At 43.8% G+C, this 18,203-nt stretch overlaps 1 protein-coding gene across 5 annotated transcripts in view; it reads right to left on the bottom strand.

Moving 5' to 3' along the window:
* Positions 1-18,203, bottom strand: part of PTPRG (protein tyrosine phosphatase receptor type G) — a 592,097-nt gene that overhangs the window by 55,492 nt on the left and 518,402 nt on the right. For all 5 annotated transcript variants that reach the window (XM_026650229.2, XM_026650227.2, XM_026650225.2 and 2 more), the window contains one exon: positions 1,381-1,472. In XM_026650229.2, coding sequence (XP_026506014.1) covers positions 1,381-1,472 — 92 coding nt within the window. The remainder of the gene's footprint in view (positions 1-1,380; positions 1,473-18,203) is intronic.

Here is an 18,203-nt window from a genome sequence, read left to right as displayed (position 1 = left end):
TGTTGTGAAGGCCAAAACTATAATGGGGTTTAAAAAAGAATTAGGTAAGTTCCTGGTGGATAGGTCTATCAATGGTTATTAGCCAAGATGGTCAGGGATACAACCCCTTCCTCTGGATGTCCCTAAACCTCTGACTGCCAGAAGCTGGGACTGGATGACTGGGAATGGATCACTCGACAAACTGCCCTGTACGGGTCATTCCCTCTGAAGCATCTGGCACTGGCCACTGTCAGAAGACAGGATACTGAGCTAGATGGATCATTTGTCTGATCCAGTCTGACTGTTCTGATGTACTCGTATATCCCCCATTATCTCAGCCCCACAATCTTTAATATATTTATCTGCGCAGCATGCCTGTGAGGTAGGACAACGCTATTATCCCCATTAGAGAGGTTTCTGATGCTTTCCCCTTTCCAGTGAGTGTATTTCTCCAGTGTCTCTTGTCCTAGTGTGCTACAGGCATCTTTGAAAGTTTTAGTTAAGATTAAAGTAATAGCTGCAGTCGGAATCCTAGAGCTGCCAAACCACGACAGAAAATGAGAAGGAAACAAAGGAAAGATACGTCATCATGTCACAACAAATAGACAATCCTTTGTGAAACTAATGTCACTATAACATGTTGTATATTTTAGTTCTGTAAATGAGATTGAATAATACCAAACAAGGTAGCAACCACAAAGTCCATTCCAACATCATGAAACTTTAAAGTTTCCTTGTCGTTGTCACTGAAGGGGTAAAGAATTCTGTGCGATCGATGATACCTGGAAATATCCCATGAAAATGACCCGGAGCCAATATCTGCTTTCAGCTCCACTTCAGTGTAATTGGGAGAAGAATTTGGCCTTTGGTATCTTGAATATTACAACTATAACAAATGGCTGTGAATGATACTTTTGGTGCTTTACTTATACGCAATTCCCCTCTCCCTTCCCATATAACAGTGAAGGCCAAATCTGCACCGGGTGTAAATCAGAGCAATCCTACCACCCTGAGCTGAAACCAACGGAGTTGCTTACGCCAGACTCCATAATTGGCCCTGAATCTGTATTCAGTTCTAGACTGGATGCCCTGCACTTCTATTTTTAAAAGACATCACTTTTGTTTTTGACATTTAAAAAAGTTATTCTGGAACTTTTAGTTGAAACCATTTGGGTGAATTGTCTGATGAATGCACAATATTTCCATGGTGAGAGTCAAACTGCAAAGCAAGTTAATTTTCATGAAACAGCCTGGACATTGCAAACCTCTGTAAAGACTTAAAAGGAAAATTGTAATCTGGTCACAAACACAATTCTATTGCATCCACATAATTAAACTAGAACCTGTCCATAAAAAGTGTGACTTCATTCACTAATTAACAGGAGGGTAGGCCTGCCTTACCTGGGATAGGTATAATGGGAATACTCTCATTAGGGACCACTCGAGGCGAGCTGCTGTCATCCACGTAGAAATGAGCCGTCTGAAAACACTTTCTGTTAAAGGAACAGAATAAGTTAAGTGCTATGAAAAATAGCAGATAAAAATGCAGTGAAGAACTTTTGCACATGTTCTGCCTTTCCATTTCTAGTTATATACTGTCAGATGTTACAGCTTTAAATGCTCGTTAGAGAAAACACATGTAAGCTGTATGTAATTATATTTGTGCTTTCAGTATGACTTTAATTCACTGATACCTAACACACACACCCCCGTTGAGGAGCATACTACTGCTACGTATCAGTTCACATTAAATTAAGCGCCAAAAGTTTACTATTTGAAATATTCTAGATTTCAAATACACAATTCAGAAAGAAACATACACAGTCCTATGGATCAGTTCTCAAATCAAAACTAAAGCAAGATGTTTCAAGGGACTATGCACCTACTGTAAAACTTAATGCTGCGTAACAGTGGGCAGTATCTAACGCAGACTATGTAACGGCTACGTGTTACCCCGCTGCTGTCATGAAAGTTACAATTTCAACAGTAACAAACTTTATTTCTGTAAGCCCTAAACCTGTAAAATCCTCTTCATAACCTCCAGCTAACACTGAATCACAGATGCTGCTATAGAAAATCCAATCGATGCTTAGCTTGGGCCCCAGAAGCTGTCTCTGAAAAGGCCCAAGACAAGTCAAATGCAGAAACCATGCTAGAAACCCTGCAAGGAGGACTTAAATCCACCTGGCTGTTTTTACCTGTATTTAATGCAAAGTAGAGAGCACAAGCTGGTCATCATAGAGAAGGCACTGAGCAGATGAGAATCAAGAGATGCAAGAAGCTTCTGCATGGTGATGTTAACTGAGGCAGGGTTTTCCAACATCCGCGTCACTGCTCATTGCTGACTTAATGAGCTGCTTGAGGCTGGAACTGAATATTTAATGAGCCTTGCTCAGTGTGAGCAGCTATTGTGACGAGAGAAGGGTCTGCTCTCATCTGTCAGGGGCTCTTAACAAGAGCCTTGCCCTTCCATAAAGATCCCTCTTACTGCAGCTCTGAACGAACCGCTCCTCAACACCTGTATGGAGTTGGAACACAGCCCTGGTTAACTGCCCCTTTATGAGAATTGTTGTTTCTCCTGCTGAAAAATATTTGCATTTAATGGCTTGTAACTTTCTGCCTTGTCCTATGCTTTTCTCTAATTCTGGACATTGTGTTCTGCATAGAAAGCCCACTCTCTATAGCCTGTTTTGCTGACATTGTCAAACTAATTTATGCTTCCATTGTTTCATCACAGATGCAAACCAGAGTGCTAAGAAGTCACTGAAAAAATCCAAGAATGCTTTAAGGCAAAACGGGTCTCGAAAAGAACCTAAGATCCCCACAGGTCTATGTTTGCACAGCAGCACAATACTAGCTATGGGACTTTGTAAATAATAAAAGTATATGACAAGTAAGTTCACATATGCTATTGACTATGCAACCAGAAAAGTTCACATTTCACAGCATGGCGTGGTTTTCTTCAAGCGGGTCTTTTTTTTCAGGGAGAGTGTCTTGTACCGTATTAGAGTTATTTATATGGTAAGCATACTTTGCTAGGGAACACCGTAGGGTGAAATCATACACGAGGCTCCATATTGCGTGACATTTAAAGGAATTAGTTCATTTCCCTCCTCTCCTCCGCTGCCTTTTTTTTTTTTTTTAAAGCAAAAAGGGAATTCCTTTATTTTTTGGCAGCCTTTTCTTTGGACAATGCGCACCCTGGGGGCACAGAGCAGAATAAATCAGTCACACACAAGGGGAGAAAGTATGAATATGAAACAGGCAAAACGTTCACGGTTTTGATGCATTCAGGACTGTTTTCCCTGGAGTAAACTCTACAGAAAATCCACGGAGCGGTCTCCTGGTAATTGAGGCCTTAAGAACACATACAATTTTCCACACAGCAGTTTAATAAAGATAGACTTTCTTATTTATTGATCCCAGGGTTTCTTGGGGGAGGCGGGAGTTGGACTTACAATACATATGAAATGGCATTCTTTTTTATTCATTTATTTATTCTCTTCTCTCATATGCAAAAAACAAACAGAAAACCCATTGCATTGTGTTTTTTATATCTCCCCAAGGGAATCATTTAATAAAAATATGAAATTGCTTAATTCTACAGCATAATTACATTGTGTGATGTGCGTAATGCACATATGTAGTAATATACTAAATATGCAGTAACATCTCAGTACAGTGTAATATATACAGGTATTAGTAATAATATATTAATCATATAGTAGAGTTTGCTGCTGTAATTTATGCAATTGACAAATCCATATTTCTCTTTCCTGGATAGCTATTTATAGCTGTCATTGAAAACATCATTATGTCACAATCAGGTAATGATCCAAGTGCTTTGCCTAATTACAAATATATCAGACTACAACGCAGTGTGTACGTGTGGATGTAACTGTAAGGCCACACTAAGATTACATTTTTGGAAAGTTTTTTCTCCCTAATATCCTTAGAGGCCGATTTTGTTCAACATCTTCACTGATGATCTGGAGGATGGCGTGGACTGCACCCTCAGCAAGTTCGCGGATGACACTAAGCTGAGGGGAGAGGTAGATACACTGGAGGGTAGGGACAGGATACAGAGGAACCTAGACAAATTGGAGGATTGAGCCAAAAGAAATGTGATGAGGTTCAACAAGGACAAGTGCAGAGTCCTGCACTTAGGACGGAAGAATCCCATGCACTGCTACAGACTGGGGGTTCGGGCTCCAGCTGGGGGTGTGGGCTCTGGGGTGGGGCTGGGGATGAGGGGTTTGGTGTGCAGGAGGGGGCTCCGGGCTGGGGCAGGGGGTGGGGGTGTGCGGGGGTATGGACTCTGGGCTAGGGGTGTGGGCTCCAGGTGAGGCCAGAAATAAGGGGTTCAGGATGCGTGAGAGGGCTCCGGGCTGTGGCAGGGGTGGGGGCTCCAGCTGGGGGTGCGGGCTCTGAGGTGGGGCTGGGGATGAGGGGCTTGGGGTGCAGGAGGGGGCTCTGGCCTGGGGCAGGGGTGGGGGCTCCAGCTGGGGGTGTGGGCTCTGAGGTGGGGCTGGGGATGAGGGGCTTGGGGTGCAGGAGGGGGCTCCGGGCTGGGGCAGGGGTGGGGGCTCCAGCTGGGGGTGCAGGCTCTGAGGTGGGGCTGGGGATGAGGGGCTTGGGGTGCAGGAGGGGGCTCCGGGCTGGGGCAGTGGGTTGGGGTGTGGAGGGGTGTTGGCTCCGGGAGTTTGGGTCCCGGTGGCACTTACTGTGGCTCCCAGGAAGCGGCCGCCAGGTCCCTGCAGCCCCTAGGCGCACGGGCAGCCAGGGGGGCTCTGTGCGCTGCCCTTGCGCCTGCAGGTGCAGCCCCTGCAGCTCCCACTGATCGTGGTTCCCGGCCAATGGGAGCTGCGGAGCCGGCATTCAGGGCAGGGAGCCTCCCTGGCCGCCCACGTGTCTAGGGGCTGCAAGGACCTGGTGGCTGCTTCCGGGAACTGTGTGGAGCTAGGGCAGGCGGGGAACCTACCTTAGCCCCGGGCCCGCCCTGCGCCACCGACCGGAGTCACCAGGGTCCCTTTTCGACTGGGAGTTCCGGTCGAAAACCAGATGCCTGGCACCCTAGATAGTGAAAGAGCTAGTTCCCTGCCTCTGTACATGCAGTTTTAGATTCAGTAAAATTATTTCACACTCTCAGTGAGCAATTTTTGCATGTTGTCCAGTGAACAGAGTCTAGGTTAGTTTCTGATGGAACTGACAACAGAGCATATATGGAGTCAAGCATACCAGTACTGCACTGCTCTGCCCTTTAAACCAGGTTCACCCCTCCTCTGTGGACATTTGTCAGTGTCACCATCAAAACTGGCAACGACGTCTCAAAAAAGATCCTCAGACTGTGAAAGAGCAGAAATGCTGCAAATCAGGACTAAGTAACTGGCAGACCAGACAGAGTATGGGAGCTTGGACAACAACTGCCTGCAGTCTGCAAAGCTCTAGCCAGGGCATCAGTCACTGACTTTTACGAGCAATAAAATTGACTCCAGCATTAAAAACAAAAAAACAAAAACAAAAAATAAACAGACGGACAGAGAAAACACAGAAGCAAAACCGATGTCCTGAATATTAACAAGTGACTAGTGAGGAGCTAGAATATTACACTCATCCTTTCACTGTATGCTAAGGAGTATCTGCACTCCCCTCTTTCATACAGGGCACAATAGAGCTAAAATTGTCATTTTCTGAGAGTATTTTGCTTCCAGTGTCTTCCAGGCTTAAAAAAATACCATCCCGCAGCTCAACAGCAGAATGATATAAGAAGCCGGAAGTACATGCACTCTTAAGAAACCTCCTCCAAACAGAAACAGAAAGATATCAAATGCTAGAGAGGTAACACAGAGAATGCTGCCTTCACATACAAACTGTGGAATGACGTAAACCTAGCAATGTATAAAACAAAGAGCGAATGTACTGCTGGAACAAGAGGAAAATTTCCCACTACATCTATATAAGGCTGGTTCTCCTGGGTCTCTCATGAAGATGATTTTCCTTCTCCTCACAAACTAATTTCTGCCTGTTATTCTTTTCTTGTTGTAGCAGTGTTGGTCCCAGGATACTAGAGAGACAAGTTGGACGAGATATTATCTTTTATTGGACTAACTTCTGTTGGTGAGAGAGACAAGCTTCGGAGCTTACACAGAGCTCTTCTTCAGGTCTGGGAAATCACCTTCGTTTTACAGCTCTGTGTAAACCCGAAAGCTTGTCTCTCTCACCAACAGAACTTGGTCCAATAAAAGATATTCCCTCCCCCACCTTGTCTTTCTTGTGCAGTGTTGATCAGAAGAGGCCAATACAGGACCTGAACAGAGTGTGCCCAGGCTCTGGAATCTTTGTCTAGCTACAATGGCGTAAAAATAGACTATCCCTTTCACCACACTTCCTACGGGTATTTCCTTACAGTAGCAAGTTGTTACACACCCAATTAGTCCCATTGAAGTGAACGGGACTCCTTGGCTGAGTGTGTGTTCACTAAGGTGGCCTGTCTGGCCCCATGTTTGTAAAATGGATGTTCTGCTAGATAGAGCAGGCATTTCTAGTACTCCTTGTATAATTATTTCGCTAATGGCTAACCTTCTCTCCCCCTCGCTCTCTCAGCATGCTGAAAAAATTACACCAGTCCGCGTAACAAACAAACACTTGATCATTTAGACCAGTTCCTCTGCTTTTCCCGAGCCCTCTGGCCATTCAGAATCACAGAAGCTCTGCTAATCACCTTTCCACAGATGGAAAGAAAAGCTACACTTTTCGCAATTAAGAGGAAAGCACTTTGTGGAAAAGACAACCACCGTTAAAAGACATTAGGCAATAAGAATGAAGTAACCTAAAAAATATTACAGTGCTCATTAACTGGGTACTCCTTTTGCTGATATGAAAATTTCTTCAGGGTATGTTAAGAAGTGTATCTTGTTTACCTAGTAATTAAAAAAAAACATTTTGGGGATTCAATTAGCGTCTATGCGTTTACTAGTATCAGAGGGGTAGTCGTGTTGGTCTGGATCTGTAAAAAGCAACAGAGAGTCCTGTGGCACCTTTAAGACTAACAGATGTAGTGGAGCATAAGCTTTCGTGGGTGAATGCCCACTTCGTCGGATGCATGTATGCGTTTACTGTTACTCTTCTATTCAAAAGCAATCATAAAGTTGCTAAACAGGTTGAACATTTGGGTTTTTTTATACAGACACTGAAAGTATTTGAAGAAGCACACGTTCTCAGTGGAGAAGTAGCTTATCATGCCATTTCCAGAGGCCAAAAGAAACAAACCATTTGATGCCTAGCAAATAGGCAAGCAAGGTCATTTCCCCTCCCTCCCCCAAACAGGTGCACAGTTTGTGTATTCAAAATATACACATATGGGCGCGAACAAGGAATTGGCCATGAAAAATGCACCACTGTTGTGCACAGTGTTGAAGTGAAAGATTTATAGGTGTGCAGCATTCACTTCCTGTGTGAGATAGGTCTCTCATCCAACACGGGGTGAACAGTAATTCATATTAACAGGAGAAGGGTATTATGTTGAAATGATGCATCACACAGTAGTTATTTTTACTGTGGATCCTTTCTAAAAAGAACTCAAGCTAAGCCTGGAAGTTACTTTTATTTAAATATAAAGATTCTTATTTCATGGATCACCTTGCTAGCAACACAGCAGAGGACGGCACTGCATCTTATCACACCCCTTCTCCGTATCGTATACACTCAAAGCTACAGAAGCTGAAAGTGGGGATAGCCTTCTACAGTTTGTGTCTGCTTATCAGAGCCCTGCTGTTCTCTGCCCCAAACACCCCTGCACATGTCTTTGCAGCGCAAGGTAAATGTCGGTGGTAGCTAGCGGGTAGAAGGGAAGGAATAAAACAACGGAATAAGAGGAAGTGGGTGAGAATTAAAGATATGGTCCCTTTCAAAGAATACATAAAAGGTCAAAACTTTCCACCTGAAAAAACAATTTGGCAATGAGGAGTTGTGACTTTTTGACAGAGAAGGATAGCTGACTTAGGGTATGTCTTCACTACCCGCCGTATCGGCGGGTAGCAATCGATTTATCCGGGATCGATATATCACGTCTCGTTAAGACGCGATATATCGATCCCCGAACACGCTCACCGTCAACTCCGGAACTCCACCAGAGCGAGCGGCGGTAGCGCAGTCGACAGGGGAGCCGTGGCCGTCGATCCCGCGCCGTCTGGACCCCAGGTAATTCGATCCAAGATACTTCAACTTCAGCTACGCTATTCGCGTAGCTGAAGTTGCGTATCTTGGATCCATCTCCCCCCCTAGTGTAGACCAGCCCAAAGTATGTAACCCCCGCCTGCTCGGCATGGCGCTCTGTCCCCCTCTAGTGGTGGCTAGACCAGCTAGAGATTGATAAGCCTGCTACAGCTTTGGCTAAGAGAAATGTGTCTTTTAGCTCAGGCAGTAGAGGCTTGTGCATTAAGCTCAAGAGATCCCAGGTTTGATTCCTGCTGCTGACGACCCACCAAGGGGAAGTGGCGTTATAAGTGGTGGTCCGTACTACGTCTCTTAGTCAAGGTTGTAACAGGCTCATCAATCGCTAGCTAGCCTACTCACCACTAGAGGGAGACAGAGTGCCACACCGACCAGGCACAGGTTACAAGTATTTACAGTCTGTTGCAGAGATGTCCATGGTAAGAACAAAGGATTCATTTGCAAACCTTGTTCCCCTGATGCCAACAGATTATACAGAATAACCTTAGACTGTAAACTCCTTTAGCCCAGGGTTGTCTCCCTTTATGTAGTATACAGTGCTGAACACAGTCAGTATGCAATAAACGTTTAGAAAAAGGGATTTACGTGGTTAAACAGTTGTAGAAAGCACGACACATGCACAAAGACTTGATTTCACAAACCCTCCCCCATTCCTAACATCATCAGATGTACAACCAAAAAGTGTCCAGGTGGCCAATGATGTAATGCATTTACAAAGCTCTTCAACTGCAAATTGTAAGTGGATAAATCTTAGTTTAACCCAGCATAAACATTTCCCATGCTTCCTTCTCCCATCTTTCTAGTGTCCCCTGAGAACAGCTAAGGCAATTGTGAAAGCTTATTTGTGATGACACTAACCCTTGTAACACTCGGTAACTAATTATTGTCTTTGTGACCTTTGACAGAGCTAGAAGAGTCAGAATTTCCCCGAGTTTTAATCAATAGCTTGCAACATCTGTGTTGATTACACTCCGCAGTTTCACATGCGCCTGAGGAGGCTTTCTCTTCGGTATTTTCCACGGAAAGAGAGTATGCTCTCAGGCATATGCATTGCCACTCAGAGGATTTAGAGGAGAAAGCAGAGTTTAAAAATCTATGGGCAGCATTTTAACATAGTCTTTAAAAATGGGGTATCGGTAAGGTACGAAAAAGTGTATCTGCAGTCACATTTTTCTCTATGAGCCACAGATGTATTTAGTGCAATGGGTATGTATATGTTGCGAAGCTAGCAAACGGCCTAGCTACTGTATCTTCCACGCTGTATATTGCAGGTTAAAATGGTGAGAGATTCAGTTATCCAAGCAAATCATAGCTTAAGTGGTGCCTTAAAATGCTCAGTTCCAACACCCTGACTACAGCAGGGTATCAGAAAGTAGCCTAAAACTTTTCTAAATGGCGGCTAAATTTTCCTCCAAGTGAAGAGCTGTACAGTAATTGCAAGAACTCCTGTGATCAATGAAGACAGGCTGTCAGTACCAACACTAGAAGCTCAAGATTGCACTGGGGCTCTGTGCAGGCCCCAAACATGTCTGTTTGCAAGAGTTGGGTCTTATTTTGCCACACCACCAACAGAAGGAGCTTGCGTGACTCGTACACAGTAGCTAGTTTTATAAAGCTATCCAATGAGACATACCTTAGAATAAGAAGAAACCTAAGTCTAAATTTAAAGTACATGTGGCTGTGTTTTTGTCCAGGTCCAAAAACTGGGTGCATTCTTTTCATGTTTTAATTCACATACGCTGATTCACCGGGGCCAGAAGCTTTCCTATAAAAACTGCAATTCAGAAAAGGCTTGTTAACAGTGAGTAGCGGAGAGAGCTTTTCTGCTTGGAATATGCACCTGAAAACAGTAAATGCTTCCAAAATACAAGAGACCTGCTTTTCCGGCCGAAGGATTATCCTTTCTTCAAATTACAATAAGAAAACAGAACAATTACTTGATATTTATTTGAAGTGTCCCTTGGGTGATCACCAAACCAGCTTTTGGATCTAGACATGCCTGCAACTAAATGTACTTAAAATTTAGACTTAGTTCTCATCTTGCTCTTAGGCATTGGCCGTTTTTAACTGCAACTCAGAGATTCTTAAATTTGTTTAGTATAATTAACCATACAATGGGAAGGTAGTTCCCGCTTTCTTTCCAGACCGGAAAGATTCCTTTGCTGATGGGAGTCTAGATGACTGGGAAGATCTTCCCGAGACTATTTTGGCATATTTCAAGTTCAGACTATTTAGGGCAGGTTTTTCTTTTTGAGTGTTGTGAATAATATGGAAAGTCTTTATTGTTTGCCTTTTTACATAGAAAAGGGAATTTCACAAATGTTGTGGAAAATCCTAGAGCTTCTTATTAAAATTTGGTTTCAAATGTATTGAGAAGACCCTTTGATCAACATAACACAAGAGTAGCAGGTGCCAAAAGAAAAGAACAGCAGATGTTTAGTACCTGACAGACAGAGTTGATGGGGGACACAGGAAATACAAAAAGAACAGGAGTACTTGTGGCACCTTAGGGTACGTCCAGACTACCTGCCAAATTGGCGGGTAGTAATCGATCTATCAGGAATCGATATATCGCGTCTCGTCTAGACGCGATATATCGGCGAGCGGCGGTAGTGGAGTCGACAGGGGAGCTGCAGCCATCAATCCCGCGCCGTGAGGACGGGAGGTAAGTAGAAATAAGATATGTCGACTTCAGCTATGCTATTCCCGTAGCTGAAGTTGCACATCTTACATCGACACACACCCTCCCCCTAGTGTAGACCAGCCCTTAGAGACTAAAAAATTTATTTGAGCATAAGCTTTCGTGGGCTACAGCCCACTTCATCGGATGCATAGAATGGAACACACAGAAGATATTTATACATACAGAGAACATGAAAAGGTGGAAGTAGCCATGCCAACTGTAAGAGGCCAATCAATTGAGATGAGCGATCATCAGCAGGAGAGAAATTAAAAAAACAAAAAACCTTTGAAGTGATAATCAAGATGACCCATAGAAGGTGTGAGGATAACTTAACATGGGGAAATAGATTCAATTAGTGTAATGACCCAACCGTTCCCAGTCTCTGTTCAAACCTAAGTTAATTGTATCTAATTTGCATATTAATTCAAGTTCAGCAGTCTCTCTTTGGAGTCTGTTTCTGAAGTTTTTTTTTGTTTCAAAATTGCCACCTTCAAGTCTGTCACTGAGTGGTTAGAGAGGCTGAAGTGTTCTCCCACTGGTTTTTGAATGTTATGATTCCTGATGTCAGATTTGTGTCCATTTATTCTTTTGCGTAGAGACTGTCCGGTTTGGCCAATGTATATGGAAATACAATATTTAATGCTAGTACTCCAGTAAGGAAATGTACAAAAACTGCTCCTCACACTAAAAGACAGAATTTTTGGTATCCAGATAGTCTTCTTTCCACAGCCATGTCTGTGGAAGCCGAGATTTGTGCCGGGACAGATAACAAACCTCATATGTTATATGGGTCTCTGAGGCAGAGGTCTGGGGAATCATTAATCTCTTCAGTGATCAGTACATTTGGAGATTCTCTTCCTAATGGTGCTGGCACTGGTATATTATCGACTCTTCACAATTCTAGCTAAGCCAGAGGTATATCTGGGGAGACACACTTAATTAAGGCGTTCCTTGTATTCTAAGGTTAACAAGTGTAACGAGGAACCACAAATATCAGACACATCACAATAACTTAGTGCTCAATGAAACATTGTGGGGGGAACATTGAGCCATAGTCTCAGCTGTTTTAAACTGGCGTAGCTTCGCTGAAGCCAACAGTTCTCTGCTGATTTACAAAAGCTAAGGGTCTGTCCAAGAACTTCAGTAGTCAATAGGGCAACTGCTCCTTACGTGGATTTTTCTAAACAAATAAACAAATCCCACAACAACCGCAGTCCTCTAATACAAATCCAAGAGATTTTCGGCTCATACACCAGAAAGATCAAATGAATACAAAAAAAGGTGTAAGCATTATTAAAGCTAAGTGTAATTAAGCATGAGCAAATGAAGACAATGCTTATTTGGACTTACCCACTTTCCCAGACCTAATAAACATTGGCCAGATAATTTTCCAATAAAAAAAATTCTAGACATTTTATAACCAAATGTTGTTGCTGATACTTTAATTCCTCAAGAGGCACTGGTGACTGTACTATCTCAGTCAAAGATCAAGAATGAGTTTGAAAAAGACAGGGCACAGAGTGAAAATAAAATTTTTCAAAATATTTATAAAAAGGAAAATAGAAACAAGAACATCTTTGAAGTTTCAGAGCTATCCCTTGGTTCAAAATGCCTTGAGTATTCCTGTTAAGGGAAAAGATGTTTGTTATGCAAAAGGATTGAAAGATCAAGGAACATCATTAAATATTACAGTGGGATTTAGAAACATGTATTAATAGATCCCTGATTGTACAGAAAAGTCAAGAATTTTCAAGTTAGTAGCAGAGGATAGTCTGCCTTTCGGAGATCAGTGTAACAGTCAAAATTAAACTGAGGCCTGGAAACTACTTTCATACCCAGATCAATTCAGTTTTGAGCAGAGACACAACGTGTACAGATAATGTATTAGCTTCCATTTGCCTTAATGTGTGTATTAAAACATCTAATAAAAAGAATCATCATATTGAAATGAATATTCTGATTAAAGATAAAACTGAGTTTCAAATGAGTGAAATACAAGATAGGGAACTCAAGTCATTTACATTAATTACCAATAGGGCTGTCTGTGTTTAGATCCCTTAACAACAGATCCTCTTTAATATGTTTTCTGTTCATATTTGCAGAACATAGGCTAGTAGGCTTTATTCTACTTAATTTTGACTGATTTCTTAAATCTCTGCTCATTTAACTTTAGCACTGGTTACTGTAGAACTGTCTCAAGATTGGGGGTGTGGGGGGGTAAAAAGCAGTATTCATTGGAGGCTGCATTTTAACAAGAAACATGTGAATGTTTCTGAATGTTAATGTTAAAAAGAGAGCCGGTGGGCCAGGTACCTCTTCATTGCTCTCCACTAGACAACTGGGAGTAGTCACTTGGTTTCAGAAATCTTTTCCATTCACTCCACATAAAGTGACCTCCGACCCTAAAGGCAGATATAATTTTGTCCATGATTTTTTGGGTTCTGTTCCTTATTCTATTTTGTAATACCTATGACCCTAACAATCCTGTTCGTAATGTCTCCCCCCCCCCCACATCTGTATTTGCTCTCCACATTCTTATGTGATCTCTGGTAGCAATTTTAATACTGTTCTGCTGGAGGGGTTAGATTATAGCCCTGCGACCAATAGAGTGATAACAATAATTAAGGCTGTTACACCCATTCTAAGGAATACCATCTAACCGATACATAGACTTGGCACAGTTGTATTCTTCTGTTTGTGATTTTATTAAATGATCCACTCCATCAATTTCCATCTCTGAGGTCTTGGAAACTCAGTAACGTTTTCCCTCAAGTTTTATACCTGTGCCTTAAATTGAGGAATTTTGCAAGATGAAGCCTGTATAAAACACAGATTAAATAGAGAAACATTTTGCCATTCTCTCTGGTAGCTGTGTCTCAGACTTTTGATTTCAGGTCTGTGATTTCTTGTCTAGATCACTCAAGTGTGAAATACCTTTTGACCCATTTATTTGTCTTCTAGCTGATTACAGCCAACTTGACAGGATGGATAAATCAACTTGGTGATTTTTGTCACATGCTTTATTTATAGCACACGAAGTTATACTTCCACAATAGACTCGAAAAAGCTGTCCAGACACTGAGCTCTTGTATCCTAACATAATTGCATACTATGGTTTTAGATATCATTTGTTGGACCAATTCTTTGCAGAGATCCAGGAAGTCTGGGAATTCTCTAATGAACTCTCATCAAAGGAACTTCAGCAATTCTCGCCATTAGAAAATATTGTAGCTATTGCTCATTTTAGGAGGATTTTTTTAAATTTAATCTGAGTATTTTTAATGTGTCACAGTTCTTTGCCATTTGTACCCACTTACCTCTGTTTTGTGACTAGTTTATACCTACTGCTGGGGGAATTCTGTGCCACTGCACAAAGCAGAATTTTGCAGAAATTAACACTGCATGTGCACAATTTCCTTTCCCCCACAGAAATGAGCTACAGTGCTGCTGGCTGCTACTAAGGGCTGCTGGATCCAGCAGAGCCCAGCTCGGACAGAGAAGACACTGCCGGGTGGAGGAGAAACGAGCTAGAGGGTTCCTAGCAGCTGCAGTTCCCAGCATGCCCTGAGGGAAAGAGTGGGCCACGTGCAGGAAACTCCATGCAAGCATGGGACCAAGCATCAGGCTGTTTTTCCCTCTGGATCCCTGGGCTCTGGGGGGGAGAGGGTGGATGTCTGGGCCGGGGGTGGAGGAGTCCATGGCTGGGCTCTGAGGGGAAAGGGGTGTGGGTATCTGGGCAAGGGGGGACCCTGTGGCTGGGCTGGGGGGGGGGGGGGGGGGGGCGGGGGTCTGGGCTGGGGGGGGGGGGGGGGCAGAGAAACAGGAATTGGGTTGTCATAGGGGTTTCTTTAACTCTACGCCTGGGGGAAATTTTGTGTGCGCCCCTGTATTGTTAGACACACTTGCTGACAGATATTTTTAAATAAATTACCAAAATAATTGAAACTGGTGTGATTATGTAGTGTTATTTTGAGAAATAAAATCTGCAGAATTTTAAAATATTGTGCACAGAATTTTTATTTTTTGGGCACCTAATTTTTTAATTTTTGGCACAGGATGCCCCCAGGAGTATTATACCAAGGGGGGGCTTTCATTACTTTTATGACACCACTGTGTTTGGCCCAGACACATCCAAGGGAGCTGCACCCAGTTACTCCAGGTTACATTTGGCCAAATGTCCACTAATCTGTAGTTGCAGATCACAATTTATTTATTTTTTTAAACCATGAGCACACTGCAATTTGGAAAGGGGGAAATTATTGTTCTCACTTATAAAAGGGCAAATTGAACAGCTTTTATATGAGCAAGCAAACCCTGTCACATCAGCACAAGACGTTCAGTGCCAGATAATTTCAGCTGACTAACAAATGAGTCTTTTTTTCTCAAGGACGTGTGGCAGAATACGGTGTGTTTAATTAACGTCTTTTTTTGTTGGCAAACAAATACTCTCTCTCCTGTTCCAATGCACCAATGAGATGCGATGTTCCCAGGGCAGAGAGAAAAGGCGCGCACATGCGCGCACACACACACAGTCACTGTATGCGGATGTATGGAAATGACAAAGCGTTCACCTCCCGCACTAGGGAGCGCTCTTGTGCCTGGGGGTGGATTTGGCTTATGGGAAGATGAATGGTGTTATTGTCATGCTTCTCTTTTGGGGGTCTTGCTAGGGCCAGGGAGGAGCTCTGTGCACAGGGCTCCCTCTGGGAAGATGCTGAATCAGAACGCTCCCCACTGTCCTGACTGTTGCCTGCCCTCAGCTAGTGCTGCCGTCCCACTTTTTGGGCACCGTTGAGCGAGACTTGCGGGTGCTCAAACTTACACCAGGTGTCAGCAGCTGCACACCCGGGGCACTAAGGTGATTTAAAGCCACTTTCGCTCACCCTTTGTTCCTGTGTGGAGCACAAGAACGGATGAACTAGGAATCCGGCCCCTTATATCTTGAGAACTCCCTACCCTGCCTTATAACAGTGACAGGCAGGATCTACCTGTTTCTGCCTTCAAAGGAGCAGCTATTTTCAAGGCGCAGCTACACCTGGTTATCCTCCACTGCAGCTAGGAAGTCTACGGCTTCCTCCCTTAAGTTATCACAGCTCAAGGAAGCATTGCCAGATGAGAGTCAGAACATCTATGAAATTCCTGTTGGGGTTTATCCCAAATTCCAGCACTACTGTCTGACTTGGGGGCTGTTCTTCCCAAGGGCATAACTGTCCCCCCCCATTGTTTAGAAATTTCTCAGACAAATTCCAAGTTCGCAGAAATGCAGGACTGAAAGGATCTCGAGAGGTCATCTAGTCCAGTCCCCTGCACTCATGGCAGGCAGGGCCGGCTCTAGGTTTTTTGCTGCCCCAAGCAAAAAAAATTTTGGCTGCACCCCCCCCCACCACTGCACCCTCCTGCCGCCCCAGCCCTGGGTCACTGGTAACTCGCTCCCAGGGCGAGTCATTCAGCAGGAAATTTGGATGTGCACAGAACACAGACAGGATTGGTTCCCATATGGTTACAGAACTGCAGTAAAGTGGAACAATTTTCAGCTTGTGTGATTGGAGGATATCTGGATGCATATTATAAGACTGTCCTACATAAATGAGGAAAAGTTGAGGTGCCTTTATTATTCTTTTGTTCCACTCTTTCTTTCTATGGGGAATTTGCCAATGCAATATCACTGTCTTCCTTTTAAACAAATAAAACTAAAACTTAAATAATAAATAATAATAATAATAAAAAAAAAGCAATGGCTGTTGAAAATAGCAATTCCAGTCCACTGGGAAGCATTTCTTGCTCAATTTATCCTACTTTTTCTACAGCAAGTTACAGTGGATCAGTATATTTGATTTGGGAGAAATGAAGTAACAGCTGCCCAAATTGAGCTTGAGCACTCCTGAATTTTGAGGGTGTTCAAATCTGGAAGGCAGGTGCTGGATTCCCTTTCTGAATATTAGCTAAATCTGGAAAAGAAAAGTCAATTTCTGCTTCCATGGCTCAGAAGCGTAAATCCTCCTACGTGCCTGGTACTGTATCTAAAGCTGCCCAGGTCCTAGTACAGCCTCCCCTCCCTTACTTTTCATTTTAAATTCTAGTGGGATCCACGTACCTGCCTTGCTAGGCTTCAGATAGAGAGGTGCAATGTCCATTTAGTCCACCCAATTCTTTCTTTGGGGGAGAGCCCAGGGCTGGGGCGGCAGAAGGTGCGGGGGGGAAGAGCCCAGGGCTGGGGTGGCAGGAGGTGCAGGTGGGTGTGGGGGGAGAGCCCAGAGCTGGGGCGGCAGGGGGGTGCAGGTGGGGGCCAGAGCTGGGGCAGCAGGGGGTGTGGGCAGGGGAGAGTCCAGGGCTGGGGCAACATGGAGGTGCGGGGGGAGCCCAGGGCTGAGGTGGGGGGGCGGCAAAAAACCTAGAGCTGGCTCTGTCCCTACCATTCACAGCAAGCTACAGCATGAGGTTTCAGTTCCACACTCCTTCCCCCTCCCTTTCCTGTTGCTAGTGGCCGAGGGAATGCTGGGAAATGTAGTTCTTTCCTTGCTCCAGGGCTGGCTCTATAGGCAGGAAGCTAACCACGGAACTACAGCTCCCAGGGCCCCCTGTTGGTTCTCAGCTCCCAGGCTGGATTCTTGCGCCTCTGCAAATCTGCCGCCCCAAGCACCTGCTTGCTTTGCTGGTGCCTAGAGCCGGCCCTGATGGCAGGACTAAGTATTACCTACAGCAGGGGTAGACAACCTATGGCACGCGTGCCGAAGGCGGCACGTGAGCTGATTTTCAGTGGCACTCACACTGCCCGGGTCCTGGCCACCGGTCCAGGGGGCTCTGCATTTTAATTTAATTTTAAATGAAGCTTCTTAAACATTTTAAAAATCTTATTTACTTTACATACAACAATAGTTTAGTTATATATTATAGACTTATAGAAAGAGACCTTCTAAAAACGTTAAAATGTATGACTGGCACGCGAAATCTTAAATTAGAGCGAATAAATGAAGACTCAGCACACCACTTCTGAAAGGTTGCTGACCCCTGACCTAGACCATCCCTGACAAGGGTTTGTCTAACCTGCTCTTAAAAACATCCAATGACGGAGACTCCACAACCTCACTGGGAAATTTGTTCCAGTGCTTAACTACCTTGACAGTTAGGAAGTTTTTTCTAATGTCTAATCTAAATTTTCTTTCCTGCAATGTAAGCCCAAGAATTTCTTTGGGCAAGATTGGGCTTGGTGTTTAGTTTTGCAGCTGCCAAGCTCACCTGTGTTGACCACTAGAGCTTTCAAATGAATCCATCCACATAAAGTGGACATTATCAATAAAATAATCAACAG

Source organism: Terrapene carolina, unplaced genomic scaffold, assembly GCF_002925995.2.
Source record: "Terrapene carolina triunguis isolate 2854851 unplaced genomic scaffold, T_m_triunguis-2.0 Scaffold89, whole genome shotgun sequence".
Lineage (NCBI taxonomy): Eukaryota > Metazoa > Chordata > Testudines > Emydidae > Terrapene > Terrapene triunguis.
The sequence above is the reverse complement of the archived record's forward strand: the minus strand, read 5'-3'. Positions and strand labels throughout refer to the sequence as shown.